Here is a 25,159-nt window from a genome sequence, read left to right on the forward strand (position 1 = left end):
CAATGCATCGACAGTGTTGTTGTGATTACTCAGGCAGAATTCCTCATGGGGAGACATGGCCACATAAGTTACGCGCTGTAGCTTTAACAACTATTTACAAGGTACACTAAACATACAATAGCTTCAGAAACAGAGGGAAGAATGCAGCCAAATATACAGGAAGGTCCTTGAACAAACACCATGTATCGATGTTTGGGTGTTGCATCAATACGATTTGATATTAATTTTTCATTTCATTTAACTTTCATTTATCCTCGAGAGACCAATTGAGGGGTGACCCTCATTACAATACATACAAAATATTCAATGCAAATACATCAAATACACAACAAGTGAAGAGAAGAGAAAAAAAAACAATTGAAACATTTACAAAGTGGTGAAGAGTGGCAGCAATTAAAAGGAATAAAGTACAATATAGTCTAATTAAAACAGTTACAAGTAGAGTTTGGCAGATCCAGGATCCAGAATTGATTAATTAATCAATATATTGATTTTTAGCAATGTTTTGTGCACTTTCCTATAATGTTCAATGCACGCTGTGTTTTATTGTCTGCTTATTGTATTGTTTGTTTGCCTTTGTCTGTCAATTCATTGTTACTATGTGTTACTGCATTTTCTGAGTCGACTATGTTGTTTTTTTAATCTTTATTTATACATGCATTTTATTTCTGTAATTTTAGGATTGCCTTTTACATATCTGGCCGGGGACAAGAGATGAAACTTAGCCTCTTAGCCTCTTAGTCTAACTCTGGCTCACTCACATTTTGACTGTTGATTAGTGTGTGCAATGTCCCTGAACTAAATAAATAAATACATACATACATACAGACAGACAGACAGACAGACAGACAGACAGACAGACAGACAGACAGACAGACAGACAGACAGACAGACAGACAGACAGACAGACAGACAGACAGACAGACAGACAGACAGACAGACAGACATACATACATACATACATACATACATACATACATACATACATACATACATACATACATACATACATACATACATACATACATAAATAAATAAAGTATCGTTACACCCCTTGTAAACAAATATGTACATGCAACAGCTTCAGAAAAGAGAGGGACGAACGCAGTCAAATATACAGAAAGGTACTTGTGTGTGTGTGTGTGGTGTGTGTATGTGTGTGTGTGTGTGTGTGTGTGTGTGTGTGTGTGTGTGTGTGTGTGTGTGTGTGTGTGTGTGTGTGTGTGTGTGTGTGTGTGTGTGTGTGTGTAAGAAAAACCTTCGCCAAAAAACACACAGACTCAGAGTGGGCCGGCGGTGGTTCACCTTTAAGTGACTATGATGACCCAAAACACACAGCCAAGACCTCACTGGCTACGGGACAAATGTTTCAGTGTCCCAGCCAAAAAACACCAGACCTTTAAACCCCATTGGACATATGTATAGAGTGACCTGAAGATGGCAGTTTACAGACACTTCCCATCCAATCTGACAGGGATTGGATAATGCCAGTAAGAATGGGATAAACTTCCCAAAATCCAGGTTTTCAAAGCTTAATTTTTAACCTTTATTTATACAGGTGAATCCTATTGAGACCGGGGACTCTTTTTAAAGGGAGACCTGTTCCCATTTACGCATTACCATTCACATACACATTTATACACCGATAGAACTATCCACACTCACACGAGTCAAGGTGGGTGAAGTGTCTTGCCCAAGGACACAACAACCATGACACAAGTGGCAGGGCGGGGATCGAACCGCCAACCCTTCGACCATTGGCCGACCCGCTCTACCACTTGAGCCACAGTCGCCCTTCTAGACTAGAGACTTAAACAAGAAGACATAATAAAGCTTTAATTGTTGCAAAAGGGGCTTTCAAAAAAGCACTGAATGAAGGGATTGAAGACTGTATGTAGAGGACAGATTTATTTTATTTTTATTTGGATAAATTTGAAAAAAAAAAAACATGTTTTCAATGTGTCATCGTAAGTTGTTGAGTGTAGTCCGTTGCATGTTTTTTTTTTTTTTTTTTTTTTTTTTTTAGATTGTCTGTTTTTATTTATGAGTACACGCATATGTTTGTTTCATGTGATTGGTGTCGATCAATCAAGGGACAAAGGATGCAAATTAGCACTTGCTACAATCCTGTATATTTACATGTAAATGTCTATTAATATGCAATGTCCCTTTAAATAAACTTAAACTTTAAATAAACTTAAACTTAGTGGGTTCTATGTCTATTTTTAATAAATTACAAAAAATTAAATAAAAACTATTTTTTTCTGTCTTTATAAGTTCATGAGTGTGTAGGGCAATTTGATAAGTGAGCATTTGTGACATACATTTATTATTAACACGACTTCAACCCACTTGTATAACACTTTTTGAACTGGACCGGTTGGGAAAACATATTTTATCCGAACAAGGACCCAAGACCTTTTTTGAAATGGATTTTAATTTATTCATAAGGACAGAGCAAAGCAGTGACAACATGACTCTATCCACAGCTGATGCATTCTGACAGCTTGGTGAAAAAGAAAAAATCCCTACATTACATAATATTACATTATACAGCCCTGGAAAAAAATAAGAGACCAGTCTGGATTTTTCTTAAATCTTCATCTCTACATTACTTATTGAAAATGCCCTTAATGACAATTTTTTTTTGTTGGAATTTGGTAGAAATGTTGTCAGTAGTTTATATTGTAAAACCAAAATGTTCATTCTACTCAAACATATGCCTATAAATAGAAACACGAGAGACACTGATCAGTTGGAGTGGTCTCTTGATTTTGTCCAGAGCTGTATTACTACACATTGGGTCAATAAATCTATTCTATTTCTATTCAAATAGTCTTACTTTTATTTGTATTTACTGTTATACGTATATACTTGTTTCATATTATAATGCTATCCTATTCAAACAATAATCCCAATGCAACTGTAAATCAAATCAAATCAGTTTTATTTGTATAGCCCAAAATCACAAACACATTTGTCTCAGTGGGCTTTACATTTCATACAGTATGATACAATATGATACAATATGACACCCTGCCCTTACACCCTTAGCTCTCCTGTCTTGTACCTGTGCAAATGGCAATAAATATATCCTATTCTATTCTATTCTTTTCTAGTTTATTTGCTTCATTTCACTGCCAGCACTTTGAGAGGCAACAAAAAAACCAATGAAGGTCTATCACCGAAACATTACAAATAAAATATTTTTTTTGCGAGTTAGACGGTGTGTGTGGGAGTGTTCATTTGTCTTGGGACCTGCTCTTCCGTCTCCTACACACACCTGGTTTTAAAAAAAACAACAGATTGTGCGAAATAATTCTCCCTTATCTGAATCCTATAGCCAGTATAAAAATGCCTCCTACTACACAACACACAGTGAGCAGAAAGTGAAGGGGTCTGAAATTCTCTGTGATAGTAGCTGTGTAAAGCCATTGTAAAACTCAGTTCAGCGGAGCAGAAAATCCTGTTTCCTAGTTTCAAGTCTCACTGGAGGAAAAACACAAAGTTCATTCATATATCACGACTAAACTCAATATCTGAGGGGAACGATAACAAGCAGACGGACAGACGGACGGACAGACAGACAGATATACAGATATACAGACAGACAGAGAGAGAGAGACAGAGAGAGAGAGATAGATAGATAGATAGATAGATAGATAGATAGATAGATAGATAGATAGATAGATAGATAGATAGATAGATAGATAGATAGATAGATAGATAGATAGATAGATAGATAGATAGATAGATAGATAGATAGATAGATAGATAGATAGATAGATAGATAGATAGATAGACAGACGGACGGACGGACAGACAGACAGACAGACGGATAGACAGACAGACAGACAGACAGACAGATATACAGATATACAGACAGACAGAGAGAGAGAGACAGAGAGAGAGATATATAGATAGATTGATAGATAGATAGATAGATAGATAGATAGATAGATAGATAGATAGATAGATAGATAGACAGACAGACAGACAGACAGACAGACAGACAGACAGACAGACGGGATGCTTATACTATTGGCCCATACTTCCCGTCAGAGCCGAGGCAGGATTCAGTTTGACCTTCATGTTTTGCTGAAACAGTTGCTTCAACACTTTCTCTTTCTACCCAGAGACTGAGGCTTCTGTCTTGTGCCAACATTGACTTTGGGATTTCTTTTTAGCAAAGTTTGTCCCCTTACCCAAACCATTTTTAGACGCATGAATATAAAAAATATAAGTACTTCTGGGTTGGTGTATTTTCAGCCCACCAGGATGGATGGATGGATGGATGGATGGATGGATAGATAGATAGATAGATAGATAGATAGATAGATAGATAGATAGATAGATAGATAGATAGATAGATAGATAGATAGATAGATAGATAGATAGATAGATAGATAGATAGATAGATAGATAGATAGATAGATAGATAGATAGATAGATAGATAGATGGATAGATGGATAGATGGAAAGATGGATAGATAGATAGATAGATAGATAGATAGATAGATAGATAGATAGATAGATAGATAGATAGATAGATAGATAGATAGATAGATAGATAGATAGATAGATAGATAGATAGATAGATAGATAGATAGATAGATAGATAGATAGATAGATATATGGATAAATGGATAGATAGATGGATGGAAAGATAGATAGATAGATAGATAGATAGATAGATAGATAGATAGATAGATAGATAGATAGATAGATAGATAGATAGATAGATAGATAGATAGATAGATAGATAGATAGATAGATAGATAGATAGATAGATAGATAGATAGATAGATAGATAGATAGATAGATAGATAGATAGATAGATAGATAGATAGATAGATAGATATATGGATAAATGGATAGATAGATGGATGGACAGATGGACAGATGGACAGATGGACAGATGGATAGATGGATAGATAACTTTAAAATGTAATAAATAACGTGATTATCCTTTTCATGTCAGGCATTTGAAAATAATCATAATAACAACAACAGAAAGAAAATATAATTATTTGAAGACCTACTTCACCGGTGGGAATATGAAGGTGTATTGAACTCTGAGATCATATGTAGTATACATGTGCAAACATTTTTAGAAATCGGTTCATCCTAGCCTGAGAAAAGGCAGAAAGAGTGTTTTATGGTCTCACTGTCTAACCCTACATTGTCCCATGTGTGACATCACACTAGTAAAAATGTAGGGTTAGGATTAACAGGACAGCTGGGCCAAGGGAAGACTGAGGAAAGACTGAGGGAAGAAAAAAAAACCTCATTCATTATATTATAATAGCAATTTTATAATGATAGAACGCCGGTTCCGTATGGGTGAAGTATTCCTTTAATAATGCCTAAAATACTCACTGGATATAACAGCTTTGTGATATAACTAGTGTGGCAGAGAGGGGCGGGGGGGGGGAATTTGTGCAGTGAGTGAGAGGTTACATTGCAGGCCTGCGGTCTTTGATGTAATGAAATGTGGTGGTTAGAGAGAGTGCGATGTGAGAGATCGCTGGGTGCACACGCTTCCAATTTGTTCACTCGCTCGTCTTTCTGTGATGATTCAAACACCACACACCACATGACCAGGACAGATCCAAACAGTATCATAGACCTTAAAGGAATATGTCACCCCATACAGAACCAGCGTTCTATCATTATAAAATCGCAATGAATATAATATAATGAATGAGGTTTTCTTTATTCTCTCAGTCTTTCCTCAGTCTTCCCTTGGGCCAGCTGTCCTGTTAATCCTAGCGCTAGATTTGTACTAGTGTGATGTCACACATGGGAAAATGTAGGGTGAGACAGTGAGACCATAAAACACTCTTTCTGCATTTTATATTTACGGTGTATACTACATAGGATCTCTGAGTTCAATACACCCTCATATTCCCACCGGTGAAGTAGCCCTTTAAGAAATTGAAAATGTACAATATAAAGGACATCATGTACACTATGTGCTATAAACAGTACCAGATACTAAACGGTGATTGGTCAGAGTGTCATAAATGGGCGGCACCCTATCCTGTGCTTCCAATTAGTTCAGTATCATAGGCCTAAGAAACAGAAAATGTACAATATAAAGGACATAATGTACAATGTGTGCAATAGTGTCATTAGTGGGCGGGACCCAATCCTGTGCTTCCAATTAGTTCACTCGCTTGTCTTTCTGTCAAACGCCACACACATCACATGACCAGGACAGTTCCTATTATAGAATAAAACACATCATCTACACAGCAGCATGTGTGTGCTAAAATAGCTCTAACAGTTTTCCCCTTAGCAACCATTTTATCCAGCTATGATTAAATGTTTGAAGCTGTTGCCATAGGATTTATTCAAGGCGTGTTTGCATTAGCATGGCACCATAACTCTACTCTACTGTACTGGCCTTTATTTATTATTATTTCCACTGTATAAAAGTTCTCTGCATGTCATTCCCCTCTCTGCCCAATTTCATCTGTCTCTCCTAAAGTGTCTAATTAAAGCAAGAAAAAGTGCCTCCCCCCCAAAAAAAAATAAAAATTGTCCAGTAAATAACACTGTCTCAATATTCATGATACATTGTCAGTGTTACCCGCAGCACATTATACTTAAAGGTGAAGTAAGCGGTGTATTTATGTTAATATAAGTGTTAAATTGCTCTTGATTCATACAGTGATCACTTGCATAGTGTGCACGTTTCATAAAGCCGATCTCTCAGTCACCCGCTCTGCATGTAATCGGCAAATACACTTTTTTTTTTACTGAACAATTAAAGGCGGCCACCTAAACAAGGCAAGCCACCTGCCTTAACTTAACGATGTATCTTACTATCTAATGGAAAAGAGCCATTTTCCAATTGTTCAATTTAAGCACAAAAACAGCATCTCTTTAGGCATTAACCAGGAAGAAAGCCCTGGTGGTAAAATGGGTTATCTCGCCCTAATCTAATCACATATTGTTTTTGTCTTAAAACTGGGCATTAAATAAAATAGTGCACATAAATTTAGGCGGGAAAATCACCAGCTGACTATAAAGGGGATGAGGACGGCTAACAAATGCAATCACAGTATTTTAGATATTCCAATCTAGAAGCCAGGGGTAATGTACTGCAGACTAGAGACATAGCTCCTTCGAAGTCTTGAATAAACAGCTCTGGAAAAAATGAAGAGACCACTCCAAAATGATCAGTGTCTCTCGTTTTACTATCTAGAGGCATATGTTTGAGTAGAATGAACATTTTGGTTTAACAATATAAACTACTGACAACATTTCTACCAAATTCCAATATGTTTTTTTTGTCAGTAAGAGCATTTTTTAATAAGTTATGTAGAGATGAAGATTTAAGAAAAATCCAGACTGATCACTTAATTTTTTTCCAGAGCTTTAAATTGTCAAGAATTTGCTTTTATTTCCCATGTTAACAGCGCCTTATATTGGATAAGTGGATGAGTATCCCCCTAAAAATACAACACAAGAGACCTCCCCTATCCCCTATCCCCTATCCCCTATCCACCACCCATCCACCTTACATCTGCATTTTTCACATCAACACTTTATTCTCTGTTAAAAAAAATTGTGCACAATAAGCACGAAGATGGTTTGTGGGTTGGGTCTACCTCCCTCCTTAGCTTTCCCCTGAGGAGCAAAACAGCAGCGAAACTTCACTAGCAGCCGAAAGAAGCAGCAAGAAAGCAAAGCAGCAGACCTCTATAAATATTCCAAGCAAGGCTGACCTGGTTAGGAAAATGCCCTTGGGAGCGTGAATTAGCATCTGAATACAGACGCTTGCTATAGCCATGCAGTCGACAAAAAGACAGCAAGCGCCCTGACAGCAAGTAACCGTACTGTAGAGACTCCCTGCACAGTGCTAGCTACGGACCAGCCCGCCTGCACACTTCATCAGCATCAGCATGGGCACAGCTCAAGTAGAAAGAAAGATGAAGGCATATACAGTATGGCTAATGAGGGGAGCGGTGTGTGTGTGTGTGTGTGTGTGTGTGTGTGTGTGTGTGTGTGTGTGTGTGTGTGTGTGTGTGTGTGTGTGTGTGTGTGTGTGTGTGTGTGAGAGGGGAGGGGGGGGGGTTGGTCCTACAGATAGAGTATAGGGGGCCGGTTTTGATTTTCCATTTATAGGCTACACATGCACCTTAATGACTTTTAAACAACTCTCCTATAATGGCACATACATGCATATTCATCACATTTTAATGAACTCTATTTGTGCAGATGAAAGGACACGTGTATGATGTAATGGAACATTCAAGCACTGGTTAAATCTGGGCAGACAGTCATGTAGAAATGGTTTAAAACAAAGGTTATTATTATGGACTTATAATCAGTGATAATGGATGCTGTCAATATTGATAGTAAAACACACCTCAATCACATCTTACAAGACTACTTCTAGATATTGAGTCTTAGTTGTATGTTTCTCAACTCAAGGAGATGAAGGCATATACACTGTATATGCCTTCATCTCCTATTATACAGTATGGCTAATGAGAGGGGGGGGGGGGGGGGGGCTATAGATAGAGTATATGGGCCGGTTTTGCTTTTCCATTTATGGGCTTCACACCTTCAATAACAGAAATAATGACTTGTAAATGATTCTCCATATAGTGTCTGTTTGTAGGATAGGTAAGATAAGCATCCTATATAATATGTGGACATAGTTACTTGAATGAGTCCATATTTCATAGGTAATGTTAGTTTCACTTTACCCTACTGGGCTATAACATTTTAAAACTGGGTTAGACAATGTAAGGCACGTCGACACTATAATAAGGGGGGGGGGGGGGATATGCTATAGATAGAGTATAGGGACTGGTTTGCTTTTCCATTCATGGGCTACACACCTTCACCAGCAGAAATCGGGGCGGCAGTGGCGAAGTGGGTAGGGAGTTCGCCTCTGGTGTGCAGGGTCGGAGGTTCGATCCCCCGTCTCCCCGCCACATGTCGAAGTGTCCCTGGGCAAGACACTGAACCCCGAATTGCTCCCGATAGTTAGCTTAGTTAGCTTAGCACCCTAGTGCTAAGCCTACCCTGCGTGGTAGCTGCTGCTATCGGTGTATGAATGTGTGTGTGACTGGGTGAATGTGTACAAAAAAATGTAAAGCGCTTTGGGTCTGTGATAAACGGAGATATAGCGCTATACAAGTCCATTTACCAGAAATAATGGCTTGTACATGATTCCAGCTACACTGTCACCTAAATGCATATTCAACACATGTTTAATGAACTCTGTTTGAGCAGATGAAAGGGAATCTGTCACCTGCCAGGTATGATGTAATGTAACATTCATATAACATTGGTTAAATCTGGGCAGACTGCTGGTTCTTTACAAAGGTAGAATGATGACGAATAGTGTCTTGCAAAACATGTATATCAATCCGTTATAATGGATGCTGTCAATGTTGATAGTAAACAAAAAAACACCTCAATCAAGCCTTAAAACCTTAAGGCCTTTGCACACCGGGCTTGTTTTATTTGTGCGATTAATTTGCGCATTATTAATAATTTCCGAACGTATACAGAGTCAATACAAGCTTCCACACCAGCGCCGTAATTGAGTCTTTAATTTTTTTCAAACTGAGAATTTTTTTTTTTAATGACGTCGCTTCCGATAGTGAGACGCGTCAAAATTCACATTCCAAATTATTCGCTTTGTTGTGCTGTTGATTCATGCGCCTAAATATCTGTGGAGTGTGCCTTCATATGTTCACGGGTTACACCAGTTCACCTGAAATGTATGACGTCATATAACATTTTATACTGGGTGCACCCAACATATACATCTAAAAGTTAGTCTGGAGCCCTGTGCATACTTTCTGCAGATGCACAGTAAGACAATGGAATAGTCCAATGATATGGGGGTTGAGGGGCTCATAAATAAAGCCTTCTGATGCTATTTTGGCATATTAATTATTAGAAAGTAGGGCTGGGCGATATGGCAAAACATATTATCACGATTATTCTTTCGATATTGATCGATATCGATATTAATCACGATATATAGTGTGATACTGCTGAAGCCTGAAGAAACCAGAGTGTTCATTAGTTAAACTATACAATGTTGTTTATTAGCATATTGTGATAAGAGAACATTGAATTACATTAAATATACACATTTAACTTCACAAACATGTTTTAACTGCACCTAACTGAACAATATAAGATAACTTGCCTTGTAACCTATTGAAAATATTGTAAATAAAAATAAAAGCTCTAACTTATTTCACATTAAACTCCTTTGGCAGGGCTACAGCAAACATCTTGTAAGATGTAAACATCTTGTAGAGGCACAACCATACATACAAAGTAAACAATTGGATCAATAAAGGCCCTGACACAAGTACTGAACTTTAAGATATAAAATATGAATATGAGAATTACTGGTTTTACATGTCAGCTATTTTAAAAAGTAGAAATGTGAGTAGAAAGTGCAAAATGTAAACATTGTAAAACCAGATATTATGCTACATAACATAATGTGTTTAAAACTAAAGATCTGTTAGTGACTACTATCACATCTAACTCCTCAGGCAGGGAGGCAACAATCTTAAATGTGTATAGAGCTGTGGCACAGATGCTTCATGAATGTCAGAGCACATCACAGCTAGATGCTCATGCTGTACTGTAGCTACATGGTCTTACAGACCAGATCTTTTTGATAGTTTTCCATAAGGTTCAACTACCGCAAAATACGATACGATAGACAGCGGTCGGACGGCGGTTAAAACTTTTCACACGTTCGGTGTGGCCGCTCCTATATTTATTCCCCCCCGTGTTGCAGCCAGTGAGCGAACAGCGCTGGCCGCGGCAGCTACGTGGTGTCATCGTAGCAGTGAGACACACACAGTGCAGCCTTTAGTGCAACCAACGCTCGCGCTGCTGATAGCAGCGGTCGGACGGCGGTTAAAACTTGTCGCGCATTTTCACACTTTCTGTGTGGCCGCTCCAATATATTCCCCCCGTGCTGTGAGCGTACAACTCCGGTAAATGCACAGAGACGGCTCGGGGCGAGTCGACAGAGACAGTGAGCGAACAGCACTGGCTGCGGCATCTACCTGACTATGGTGTCATCGTAGCAGCGAGACACAGTGTTGAGTGTAGCCCACTGATTCATTTAATGAAGAGGAAAAGCACTACATAACAGAGTGCTGCGCCGACATGTTTCGCTAAACACAAGACTCTCTTCAGCCGAGGTCACTACACACGGCTCTCCTCTTTCCTTACCGCTGAAGCTCAAACATGCACGTCGCACCAGGAAATGGGCGTGTAATTAGACAGGAAATGCAAAAACTGCAATCTGACTGGCTGTTGAGTTTATTTCTGCTTTGTGATTGGCTGTTAGGTAAATCCATATATATATATATATTTTTTTTTTTTCATTTTCATATCGAGGATTTATGTCAAACGCATATTGAAGTAATCGACGGGAGTTTAATCGCGATTACTAATTGTAATCGAATTATTGCCCAGCCCTATTAGAAAGACATTATTAATCTAACATAAAGTATCATAGCCATAGGTTTATGAAGCATTGCATGGGGCCCGTGGCAGTTGCCTATACCTTTGCCTTATTGTAAGTCCGCCTCTTACTTTAGGTAACATTGTTTTAACTGTATGTGTTGTACAAATGCATTAAGTGCTTTTTGGATGACAGTGAAAATAGCAAGCAAACAATCATATTATAGCTAGACTTTTTCCTATGTGTAATTTATTTTTGTTCAACAAATGTGCCGCAATATTCTATTCAGAGCATGAACCACTTTTTGCATAATTAATAATTAATAGCACCTCAAGCAAGTGTAAAAACCTATTTCGTAATACTAGGTCTTTTCAACAAAAAAAAAAGTGTTAAGCTTTGTTACTTCATAAATGATGTGCATAGAAATGACCATCAATGGCTAGTTTGAATGCTTACAATGTTCTCTGTTCATCAACCCACAGTATAGAGTCTTTAAATTGATCAGAGAAGTCAGGTAGATGATTTTGTATGATGGTTAGTTAAAGGAATACTTCACCCATACGGAACCGGCGTTCTATCATTATACAATCGCTATTATAATATAATGAATGAGGTTTTTCTTCCCTCAGTCTTCCCTCAGTCTTCCCTTGGCCCAGCTGTCCTGTTAATCCTAACCCTACATTTGTACTAGTGTGATGTCACAATAGTAAAATGTAGGGTTAGACAGTGAGACCATAACAACACTCGTTCTGCCTTTTCTCAGGCTAGGATGAACCGATTTCTAAAATGTTTGCACATGTATACTACATAGGATCTCAGAGTTCAATACACCTTCATATTTCCACCGCTGAAGTAGGTCTTTAATAATTATATTCTTTCTGTTGTTGTTATTATGATTATTTTCAAATGTCTGACATGAAAAGGATAATCATGTTATGCTATCTATCTATCTATCTATCTATCTATCTATCTATCTATCTATCTATCTATCTATCTATCTATCTATCTATCTATCTATCTATCTAATATATCTGTCTAACCCTAAATGTAAGGTTAGACAGTGAGACCATAACACACTCTTTCTGCCTTTTCTCAGTGCTAGGATGAACTGATTTCTAAAATGTTTGCACATGTATACTACTAATGGCGCTTTACCACCGCACATGTAGCTTGACTCGACTCAACTCGACTCAGTTCAGCTTGGTTTGGTAGCAGCACGGGTCGTTTTCCACCGCAAATAGTACCTGCTGAACGTGGGCGGGGTCGTCGTAAGGGGCTGAAAGCCTACTCCGGAGCAAAGTAGCAAAGCAGAAATTACGAGCAGTTGTTGCACTATTAACTGAACCAACCGCCAAAAACACGGATGAAAAGTGTTTAAGAAATACCCCCCTTGTATCTGTTTGCTAAAAGAAGTAGAAGAATATTGCTACGGGCCATTAAAAGGGAGGGTTGTTGTCCCAATGTGTGACTCTGCCACACAGTCAGCTGTAGGGATGCGTCACGTACATCCCTATGCACGTAAACACGGGCATGGTAAAGTTGACTGTTTAGTGCTTGTTTTAGCATACGTGTTTTCAAATGCAAGCCGTGTCTCAGCCTGAATATTTTATTGAGGTAATCAGTTCAGTCCGTTAGTCTCTGGCCAATCAGAAGCGTCGGCAGACGGCCGGCCACTGATTGGCCAGACAATAGTCTCTGGCCAATCAGTGGCCGGCCGTCTGCCGACGTCACCTTTTAGCATCGGCTCAGCTCGCTTGGAACCTAGAGCGAGGCGATACCAAAAAAGCAGCCGCTACCAGGTACCAGGTACCATGAAATTGCGGTGGAAACGCCAAAAATGCGAGTTGAGTCGAGTCGAGTTGAGCTGATACCATGCGGTGGAAAAGCGCCATAAGTTGAACTGAGTCGAGTTGAGTTGAGTCGAGCTACATGTGCGGTGGAAAAGCGCCAATAGGATCTCAGAGTTCAATACACCTTCATAGTTCCACCGGTGAAGTAGGTCTTTAAGAAAAGTATATTGATACCAGGACATACTCTAGTTACTCATGCCTTACGTTGTCTAACCCTTGTTTGTTAAAATTAACAATGAACTATCATGCCATCTGGACACGTACATCAACTCTATAGAACAATATGGAAACACTATAAGTAGCTACAGTAAATTAAAAAACACTTCACTTAACGTCAAACAACTTCCAACAGTGAGAACATTGTGTCACACATTTCTATTTGGAGTCATGTGCTCATGCATAACCTCACACACACACACACGCATAACCTCACACACACACACACACACACACACACACACACACACACGCGCATAACCTCACACACACACACACACACACACACACACACAATTTAACATTGCAAGTGAGTCGATGAGTCTATGAGTCATACATTCAGATTGGATCTAAACTCGTCTCCATTGTTAATCCAGCAAAACACAATGTACATATAAGAGTAAAACTAGACAGCCACACATAGCAACATAGAACATACAGAACCGAAATGCCAAAGATACTGTATTAGGGATGGCCATTTAGAATGTTTTCTTTAACCAACAAGAATTGGCGGTTATTAACCGGTTAACCGTTACGATTTAATGTAGCCTATTCATAGTGAAATACATGAAGCATTATAGCGGGGCTCCCGACCTTCTTTGTTCCAAGGACCGGCATATTCAACTAAAAACAATCCAGGGACCAGTAGCCAATGTAAATGTATTTTGACACAGTTCACTTTCTTACATCCGGTTTAGCGATATCAAAATAAGAGTCCGGATTTGAGGGAAATTAAGATGATTTAATTGTTTTTAACCGTTTAACCTTTAGTATTAACCGGTTAAAGATCTTCTTAACAGTTAACAGGTTAACCATGGTCATCCCTATACTGTATGTTCGATAGGATTTCAATTTACCGCATATTGCCCTCACACAAAATCATCCACCGGACACAGAGCACTGATACGTTTGTTTTATAACTGTTCAATGTCCAGCTACCGGCTGATTCTTTATTAAACTGTGCTTGTTTGTGTGTGATCTTAAAACAACAATGTGTAATGACATTTCGCTCAAATCCCCCATCATGGATTAGGCTCTGATATTCATTGATTACCAGTCTACCAATATTCATACTGTGTTGAGGAGTGAATTGTATTGAGTAGTTTTTATTATTAGTGTTAATAGGTCTATGGTAAAGATTTATATTTTAATGTACCATACTGTCTGTCTGTCTGTCTGTCTGTCTGTCTGTCTGTCTGTCTGTCTATATATCCATCCATCCATCCATCAGCCAATACTACCTCAATTGAGCTACAGCATGTTAGCCTCTTTAAAGGTCACATAAAACCATATGACAAAGGAGCTAAATAACATCGCACTTCAGTACTGGATGTATTCTATTCTCTGCAGGATGTTTTGGTTGAATTTTCCCAACTGAAAAGGTTTGTGCACACACACACACACACACACACACACACACACACACACACACACACACACACACACACACACACACACACACACACATCTGTCAAATAGCCTAACAACAGTGCTCACTTGAAGCCTGTGCACTCCCTGAACTATACAGTACGTACTTCTCCATGGGCAATTCACAGTCGCAGCTGCATATGTAGGTCAAGACATTTCTCATTTTAACTAAGAGTGGAAATTCCCTTGTCTCCTTTTTTTCTCCATTTCAGTTTAAAAGACTACACCTCCTTCAATGAATCAATCGTTACCATGTTTTCACCCGTGTTGATTTCAAATTGCATATATATCCTTTTTAAGTATGGCCTTGATAGCTGCTTGAAATATACAAAATGTTTTGATCTAAGGCAAGTATGTAAGAGGAGTAAGAGGCACAGCTTTGATACAAAATGAAACACATGAGAGCATTGATATAATATTCTGATACATGTAGAGAGTAAAATACAGCGGCGGAAAAAAATTAAGAGACCATTTTGGATTTTTCTTCAATCTTCATCTCTACATTACTTATTGAAAATGCTCTACATGACAATATTTTTATTGTGAATCTGGTAGAAATGTTGTCGGTAGTTTATATCATAAAACCAAAATGTTCATTCTACTCAAACATATGCCTCTAAATAGTAAAACAAGAGACACTGAACATTTGGAGTGGTCTCTCAATTTTTTTACGGAGCTGTATATCCTATTTGAAACATTGCATTTCAAACAATATGTCCAATATATTCACACGTTCATATGTTGTTGCTCTGCTGTGTTTTTATTGTATATTTTAGCTTAATAGTACTTTTTACTTTACTTACTTTTTAATAGTACGTTTTACTATAGGTATGTTGTGTTATATAAATGTGTAACTTATTTTCTTTTAGGGTGACTTTTACCATCTGTCTAGGGACTGCAGATGAAAAATAGCCTTCTGGCTAATTCTGGCATATTGACAGAAATGTTTGATAATATGCACTGTCCCTGTATTAAATAAAAAAAATAAAAAATAAAAAAACACGTGCTTTAGCTGTCTGCCACCCGATAATATACTGTATGTTTTCATATGCCGTTAAGATTTGATGGTAGTTTAGAAAAGTCTAGCCCTAGTGTCGCTGTTAGGGTCTATTACGTTTTAATGATGGAAGATAAAACATGGCGGACAGTTTTAACCGTTTGAGCCACAATTTCGCTACAAGACAATCTAGTTCAGATTCAAAGTCAATACAACCGAAAAATAACTGCCATCCACATTCAAGGATAGTCCCTCCCGGCTTCATCTGTACAGATCTAAAGAAATTAAAGGGGCACTGTGTAACGTTTTAAGTAATTTATTAGCTAAATTCAATATCCTCCTTCATAAATACTGTATGTCCTCATTGGTGTAAAATCACCTCTGCCAATAATCTGAATTATCCTCCTGAGCGGAGAATTACAAATATTAATATTATATTGTGTACATTGAGCAGGCAAGTCTTATGGAGGCATCCATGTTGGTTGGAATGTCATCAGGTGCATTGTTTTAAAATGTAGAATTGTTCTTGTCCTTGAAGGCCACTGTAGCTTCTGTTATTATTCTAAAGTGGTGGGGTTACCCAGGGAGCGTTGCATTCTAGAACTTTCTTGATGATGTCATATTACACAGTGCCCCTTTAAAGGTGCAGTGTGTAATATGACATCATCAAGAAAGTTCTACAAAGTTCTAGAATGCAACACTCCCTGGGTAACCCCAACCCTTTCGAATAATAACAGAAGCTACAGTGGCCTTAAAGGACAAGAACAATTCTAAATGTTAAACAATGCACCTGATGATATTCCAACTATGACACTTTGAAGATGGCGGCACTAGGCCTTGGTCCAAAATATGCAGAAATATGGACATATATGAGACCCTTTCTAAGGGAAAAATAAATAATAAAAAAAAAAATGTTCAGCTATTATGCACTAAATTAAATGAACTTATGGATATTATAATTACTTTCTACAAGATATGCTAGGAAATAAAACCCAACATTCTACACACTGCAGGTTTAAGACTCACTTTTTCGCTTTGGCTTTTAATACTGATTGATATTTGTTGTGTTATTGTTGTTGTTTCTTGTTGTTGTTGTTGCTGTGTAAACTGCTGTGTTAGGCCTTTTAGTTCATTATTGTATTTGTGTACAGCACTTTGCTAAACCATTGTTGTTTTTTAAATGTGCTTTATACGTACATCTGAATTTGACTTTGATAGTCCCCTGGCTTCATCATTTCAAATCAAACGAAATTAAAAGACCAAAGAGACAACCTTCAAGTGCATCAAAGTCCCAGGGTTACCATAAATCCAATGATATTAAATCATCACGTTCGAAGGCTCAGTCCTGTCTCCAACACATGAATAAAAGATTTTGACTAAGAACACCCAAGGACCCACTGCTGGGTGTTTAGGAATCACAGACCAAAGCAATGGGTGTGAATGTCTTAGATCATTAACTTCAAAAAGGTGGACAAATATCTATCTATCAATCTATCTATCTATCTATCTATCTATCTATCTATCTATCTATCTATCTATCTATCTATCTATCTATCTATCTATCTATCTATCTATCTATCTATCTATCTATCTATCTATCTATCTATCTATCTGTCTGTATGTTTGTATGTCTGTCTGTCTATATACTCTATCTACTGTATCTATCTATCTATCTATCTATCTATCTATCTATCTATCTATCTATCTATCTATCTATCCATCTATCTATCTATCTATCTATATATCTATCTATCTACTGTATATATATACTGTATCTATCTATCAATCTATCTATCTATCTATCTATCTATCTATCTATCTATCTATCTATCTATCTATCTATCTATCTATCTATCCAAACTACTTTCCATAATTTTCCAAATAACTTTATGGATTTAGTTTTCTAAATCCTTGTATGCAATATTTTGTTATATTACGTTCAGCGTAGTACAAAGTGAATCCGGAGAAGATTACATTCCTAAATAATGCGCCATTATCCCAGAATTGACTGCTGCATCTTCTCAGAGCAACCCAAGGCATTGTAAATTTACTTTGCCCTTTCCCTGCTGTCCGTAATTGCTTGTTGTTTGTCTTTGCTAACATAGCTCAAGAGAGCAAACTTGAATGCACCAACAGCGAACCAATAAAACAGTTTTCAAAGCACTTGCAGCTGAGATGTTGGCTATTTTCCCCACAGTAATGTTAAGTAAGCACAATGTATAATGTATGTGTTTTTAAACCAAATATACTGTTCTGTAAAGGTGCGAACACTAGGCATTTTACACGCGTAAGATTTACGTGCGTAACGCAGCTAAAATGTTGCTTGATCATTTTGTGTCAAAAATGGTTATACGCGCGTAACGTGCCTAGTCTCCCTCCCGATATTGTATTTCCCTTATCAACCATGGCTGATCAGACCCGACACAACAGCGTGCATGTCCGCACAAAAACAACAACAACACGGCCAACAACTGTGCCAAAAGACAAACTGAACAGCACAAATAGCCTAGCATTAAAACAGCATTGCATATTCACGGCAGCTACATAACAAACACAGTTACAGCAGCATCGGTGCACGGCGGCCCAACATAAAGGCAAGTAGCCAAAATTACCCTACCTGGCTGTGACAAGGGACCGTGGCTAGCGTAGATCAACACCGGTGCTTCGCTCTACTTGTCGTGAAAGTCCCGCGGACAGTCGTCATGTTTGGGTTCATAATATGAGGCGCTAGCCGCCCGCACACAACAGGGTGAGTTAACTAATGCTATACGGCGCTAACTTTGTTTATCGGCTAAAGCACAGCCGCACATATTCACTGAATTAACCAGGAAGTCCATTCTCCTGGTTTACTTTCCCCACGTGTTCTAACCCCGAGCGGCTTCATACAGCACCGGCCGCCCGCAATACATTTTTCTCCTCGGTGTCTCTCATCAGCCTCTGTGTACAGTACACTGTTCTCCGACCCTGCCAATGTATGTGACGTCGGGTCAAGCTCAACGCTGATTGGCCAACGCGGCTAATCGTCTCGCGTAGGAGCAACAAAAGTTCAATTTTTTGAACTCCTCGCGTAGCTGCGTAATATATACGCGTGTAATATATACGCACGTAATATATACGCGCGTAAACATGTTGCTTTAGCGCGAGTGAAAATGTTGCTTCAGCGCGAGTGACGCATTTACGCGCCATGTACGCGCGTAAACCAATGGTTCCCTATGGAAAAACGGCCGATTTCATATGCGTCTGTACGCGTGTAAAGTGCCTAGTGTGTTCGCACCTTAAGTCCCAGGTTATGACAAATGCATATTGCAAAGGTTACTGTTTTTTTTATATATGTTTACCTGTGTTATAGAGAAATACTGTTAAAACCTGCAATGTACACCCACTTAAAGGTGCTTCGAGGAACTTGAACGTGAGCTGTTGTTCCTGGTTGAGCGTACCATCCATGACAAAGACATTAAGAAAAACTATATAAAAATAGCATTCTTTCTTTGGCACTGATGGTCTGGTTTGCTGTTCCATGTAATTTATGATCATCAGAGGAAAACATTTGGCTTATTCTGAAAACTGTAAAACTGTTCCTCATAGCACCTTTAAACAGTGAAGAAAAATACATATGCCACTGTGTACGCCACAAACAAAAATTATAGAAAAGTCTTACCTCCAGCCAGGATCTGCTGCTCCAGTTCAGCCATCTGTTTGCGGTACGCCCTCAGCGCTGCCTCCTTGAACGTTGGTCTGATACGTTTCTTGGGCGGCGCCTCTACCGGCTTCTCCTCTGGAACATTATTTTTATTTTCGTCCTCCTGCTGTTGTTGCTCTGGATCTACTTTTTCCGTCGCTTCAATGGCCTCCTCTGCTATCTCTTCTATCTCATCTAGCTCCTCTAAATCCTCGACCCCTTCCTCAAACTCCTCCGTCAATTCATTGTCTTCCGTCTCATCTGGTTCCTCTACATCTACGTATTCCACCATGGCGTCGTATTCGGCGGTGGTCTCGGTGAGTTGGGTTTCGTAATCCTCGGCATAATCTTCTTCTTGGTCATACTGATCGTCCAAACTGCAATCGTATTCCAGAACGCACGCCTCTTTCGGTTCCTCTAAGTCCTGCTCTGCGGCGGCTTCCAAATCCTTCTCTTCCTCCTCGGTGACCTCGACGTCATCGGACCCGTCGTAGTCCTGGGAAGTCTCACACTCCTCCTGGGCATTCTCATCCTCTTCGTCCGCCTCCATGGAATTAGTTCTGTTCTCCATGTTGGCTATAGCCTGCTCCATCACTTCGACATAGTTGGTCTCATCATCCACTGGTTGTCCCGCCGCCGTAGCTTCTGCTGCCTTTTTCGGACCTTTTTTCTCTTCCTCTGCCTTGTAAATCACCGCCTCCGCTGCGACATTTAAGTCTGTTCTGGAGTTATTTGCAGTGGATGTGGCGGAAGAGCTGCGGAATCGCCCCATAAATGAGGACTGGGTGTTTGCGGGTTCCTCGGGAGGGGCTTGGGTGGTCTGCGGGGGGCCGTCAGACTTCCACACAACCCCCAGAGCGGATTTAGCCCTTTGGAGTGTAGAGCCGAAGCCAAAACCAAAGGATTTCTCAGTGAGATCTATGCTGAGCCTACTGCTCCAAGACTTGGGAACTTCCTCGACCTTCTCTGTCCGAATCTCACTCTGACTGCGGTACATAGTTGACGACTTGTTCTGTGTCGGGTTGAAGCTATGATTGATATCCAGCTCAGGGAACTTTTCTGAAGGGACTGGCTTGGCAGTTTCCTTAGAAGCTACTCTGGGCGCTACTTTAGGGGCTTCAGATGGGCTGGGTTTAGGGCTTTCTTTAGGCGACATCTTGGGACTCTCTTGAGGGGGCATCTTGGGACCCTCTTTAGCTGGCGTCCTAGGGCTATCTTTAGGAGCTGCCCTGGGTCCCTCATTAGGGGGTGACTTAGGGCTATCTGTAGGGGCTGCCCTTGGACTCTCTGGAGGAGGGGGTGACTTAGGACTATCTTTAGGGGATACACTGGGTGCTTCTTTAGGTGGTATCTTAGAAGCGTCCTTAGTCGGTACTTTACCCGTCTCCCTAGGTGCTACTTTGGGCAACTCTTTAGGGATCTCTCTTGCGGGTGGTTTTGCAGGTTCTTTGGCAACCTCTTTTGCAGCAACTTTAGATGCAACTTGTGGCGGTTCCTTAGCTAAAGCTTTCGGCGGTTCTTTAGCTAAGACTTTTGGGGGTTCCTTGGCTAAGACTTTTGGGGGTTCTTTGGCTAAGACTTTTGGGAGTTCCTTGACTATGACTTTAGGCGATTCTTTCGGAGTTGAAAGCGGGCTCTCGACTGGAGTTATTTTAGGGCTCTCTTTAGGTGACTCCCTGGGACTTTCTTTGGGAGTAATTATCGGAGTAATTATCGGGCTATCTTTTGGGGTCGCTTTAGGAGTGACTTTAGTAGAACCTCCATTAGAAGGTACTTTATTTACCCTAGATACTTCTTTAACGGTGTTCTTTGCGACTTCTCTATTTGTGTGTCTTGGAGTTTCTTTAGCTAGAACTTGAGTCAGTTCTTTCACTACTGTTTTGTGAGCCTCTTTAGGAGTTGCTTTGGATGGCGCCACTTTAGGCGCGACCTTAGCAGACACCTTTGAGTTTTCCTTTGGCAATATCTTGGTGGTTTCCTCTTTAGGGGCCATTTTAGGTTGTTTTTGAGTCACTTTAGCAGCAGCCTTAGGGGCGTCTTTAGAAGATACTTTAGTGTTTTCTTTTGGGGTCCCCTTGCATCCCTCTTTAGACTGCCGGCCAGATGTCTTAGTAATAGCCTCCCGTTCTGTGTGGGGAGGAATAATGTGGGTTGTTATAGGTAGGGTGGGTAGTGTGGTTTCCCTATCAAGCAACATGAACTCCTCATCTCCTTCAAATTGCAAATCAACCTCCTGACATTTAGTGATGTTTTCTGGAAACCCAGGAATGGTTGACGGGTCAAAGGGACTGCTAATCTCTATGGAAGCTTCCAGGCCAGAGTCAGCTCCCTGCTCTAGATGATGCCAGTCTTTCCAGGGTGATAAGTCACCTTGCAAAGACAGCTGGGAGCCACTGTAATGGCTCCTGTCCCCAGACATACAGACAAGGCCATTGCTCACCCCACTGTCAAGAGTATCTGTATTCTTATTGTAGGCTTGATTCTCATTGCCGATTTCGTGAGTGGGGCTAGCATACCAGGAGGACGCCATGTCTTCCTGTTTTCTCTGCCACAATTCCTGATCTGACGAGGACAGCAAATTGCAGCCGTTAGCTCGTGTAAAGAATTGACTCTCTGAGAAGTCTTCTGAGTATGACTGGCAAAGTTTAGAACAGTCGGACTCAGAGCGGCTGAGTTTAGGGGTGGAATAATCACTCTGGGAAAGCCAGCCGGGGGTTAAATCAGTGTAGTACGCCTTTGCATGCTTGTCTGGGTCATAGTAAGTGTCGTCGGCATAGTGAACGCTGCCTGAATAGCCCGCTTCCTCTCCTGACCTGCTATGCTCATGGGATCGCCTTTTCTCTGATTTGCTCCTAGCAGGCTTCGGAACCACCATTGCATATTTATTTTTGCTTAATTCGTCTAACTCTTTATCGCTGTCCATTGAGTCCCAGTCGTCACTTTCCACTACTTTATCCTTCCCTGAGACCTTTATATCCATGCTTTCATAGGTTTGGGAAGAAGACATTGCCTTGTCTTTTCTCTCCTTGCCTTCGGTTAAGCTATCAGTAGAGACTGTAATGCCCGTCCCTTTAAGTTTATAGCACTTTTTCAAGACTACATCCCTATCTTGGGTCGTTGCGAAAATAACAATAATAGGGCGGGGTTTTGCATTAGAACATTCTCGTTGTTGCCCTAACCTATGAGCAAGCTCAATTTTTATTGTTTTTGGGGCATCGACAAAACCCATCTTGTCTTTCATTATTTTATATATTACATTTTCTGTTTTCTCCGGCTTTTCTTCGGGAACATTGATGAACCGCAAGGTAGAATTATTGGCCTGGTGGCTGATTTGTTTTATGTAGTCGTGAATGTCTCGGGTTTCCCTTCTGGACTGGACGAATCCCGAGCGTAGCTGTTCGATCTCACTCTGCACGACCTCAACACTGCTGGAGATCTCGTCTATGGAGCTTTTCAGGGCGTTCACATGTCCGCGTAGCTCAGAGAGTTCCGTCTCTATCTGGCTGATTCCCTGGAGCTCCTTGAAGATCATCTCCATGACATCTTGGGTCTGATTGATGCAACCCGTGGAGGAGGAACCGGGCTCCAGCGTGGAACTCTTCTGCTGCCTTCCGGCTCGGTCCAAAGACTTGCTGCGAATGCCCAGGGTTTTCCTCCAATTGCTCGCCTCGGAGTCGGACGACACGCACTCCTGACTCTTTTTCCATTTCCGTAGCTTGCGTAGGGCGCCCAGTCGGAGAGTGTGTAGGCTCGAGCGCTCCACTCGTTCGCCCTCGGAGCTGCCATCGGAGGGCGCCAAACTGATGAGGCTCTTTCTGTTTCGTCTTACCGGCATGGTGTGTGATTTATGCTCATCCAGTCTCCTGACGGGTTTGGGCTCGCTCACGGACTCAGAGTAACAACTGCTATCGATTGAATGAACCTCGGGAAAGATAGTCTCATTATTATTCAACAGAGGAGAGTTTTTCGGGAGTCCGTTCGCTATGGCGACACGGTAACTGAAGGTGGGTGACAGGGAAGAGCAGTCGGCCTTACCGTCGTCGTCCTCAAGCGATATATTACGTGTTGAAGAGCATTTGGAAATCTTTTTAACCGTGGTCTTCAGTGTGGTCGAGATGGTTAGATTGTGTGCGCCTTGCAAATCAGTGGTGGTCAATTTGGGCTCTTTATTTTCGCTTTTATCTCTCTTCTTGATTGGGTTTGCCAATTTCTTTGTAAACATTCCTTTGCAAATCTTCTTAATGTAGGATGATATAGTCTTTATTAGGGCAGAAACCATGGATGGCAATCCGGTGGACAGTTTTTTATCATCTAGTGAAAAAAGAAGTTGGCTGAGAAAACAGCGTTGGAGCGCCAAGCACAATCAACCTGTGCCCTTGACAGCTATACCCAGCTCACAATGACTAAAACCACAGTCCACGCGTTGAGTCGTTTATACTGTTAAATCCCAGAACCTTCCGCCAGATAGGGAACATCTCTCTGAAAGACAAAAACAAAACAAAAAACAGGGACATTTACTTTACAATTTGTTTGCAGGTCACACTTAGAACACAAGCCGGAGGAACCCAGTCTGAGTTATCAATACCTTGTTAAATATTCAACATGCATAACGGCAATATTCTCAATGTTACACACAACAAAGACATTGACAATTCAGATGCAGGAAAACATGGACCATTCATTATAAAACCATTCAAACAAAGATGTATTTTTTGTATTGTATCTTGTACAGCACTTTGGTCAACTGATGAGGATCTCTTAAGTATAAATAAACGTTGAGTGCTTTTCAATTTGTTTTCCCATTGACTGAATATGCCAGAAGATTGACAGAGGGAGAGAAGGAAAGACATAGAGGGTGTTAATGTAGTGTGTGTTTATTGTATGTGCTTATGGATGAGGGGGGGGGGGAGTTAGGGGGGGTTGAGGGGTAATCAATTGCATGTGTATATGACATCCCATCCACTCATACTCAGACATCACCTTAACTACAGCTTAGAGACTAGAGACCACTCCAAATGATCATTGTGTCTGGTTTTACTATGTACAGGTTCACAGTATGTTTGAGTAGAATTGATGGTATTGTCTTAATCTATAGACTATTCACAAAATGCCCCTCAAATTACTAAAAAAACTTAATAAACTAATGTAGATACTGTATGTCGATTGGACAACAATTTGGAGTGGTCTCGTAATTTTTCCCGGGGCTGTATATGCCATAAGATTGACAGAGGGAGAGAACGAAAGACATAGACGGTGTTTATGTATTGTGTGTTTATTGAATGTTCTTATGGATGGGGGGGGGGGGGGTGGAGGGGGGGTTGAGGGGTAATCAATTGCATGTATATGACTGTTCACTCATGTGTGTGAGTGTCAGTCAAGGTCAATAGTCCCACTACCTCCATTGATGTATCCAATATACATCAGGAGACGGCCAATTACTCTGATTGCTTTCAGCACTATCATACTCTTGTCAGCGAGTCTGTATAACACAGGGATCACCAAACTACAGCATAATT

The 25,159-nt window shown here is 40.2% G+C and overlaps 1 protein-coding gene across 1 annotated transcript in view; it reads right to left on the reverse strand.

Moving 5' to 3' along the window:
* The window catches only part of unc13c (unc-13 homolog C (C. elegans)), a gene marked incomplete at both ends in the record, with an annotated part of 302,817 nt that extends 278,895 nt beyond the window's left edge, over window positions 1-23,922 (reverse strand). Inside the window, 2 exons of the mRNA XM_080026903.1 lie at window positions 19,623-20,823; window positions 20,971-23,922. Coding sequence (XP_079883029.1) covers window positions 19,623-20,823; window positions 20,971-23,922 — 4,153 coding nt within the window. The remainder of the gene's footprint in view (window positions 1-19,622; window positions 20,824-20,970) is intronic.
* Window positions 23,923-25,159: the final 1,237 nt, after the last annotated feature.

Source organism: Ammodytes marinus (genome assembly GCF_949987685.1).
Source record: "Ammodytes marinus genome assembly, chromosome: 1".
In the NCBI taxonomy this organism is placed as follows: Eukaryota; Metazoa; Chordata; class Actinopteri; order Uranoscopiformes; family Ammodytidae; genus Ammodytes; species Ammodytes marinus.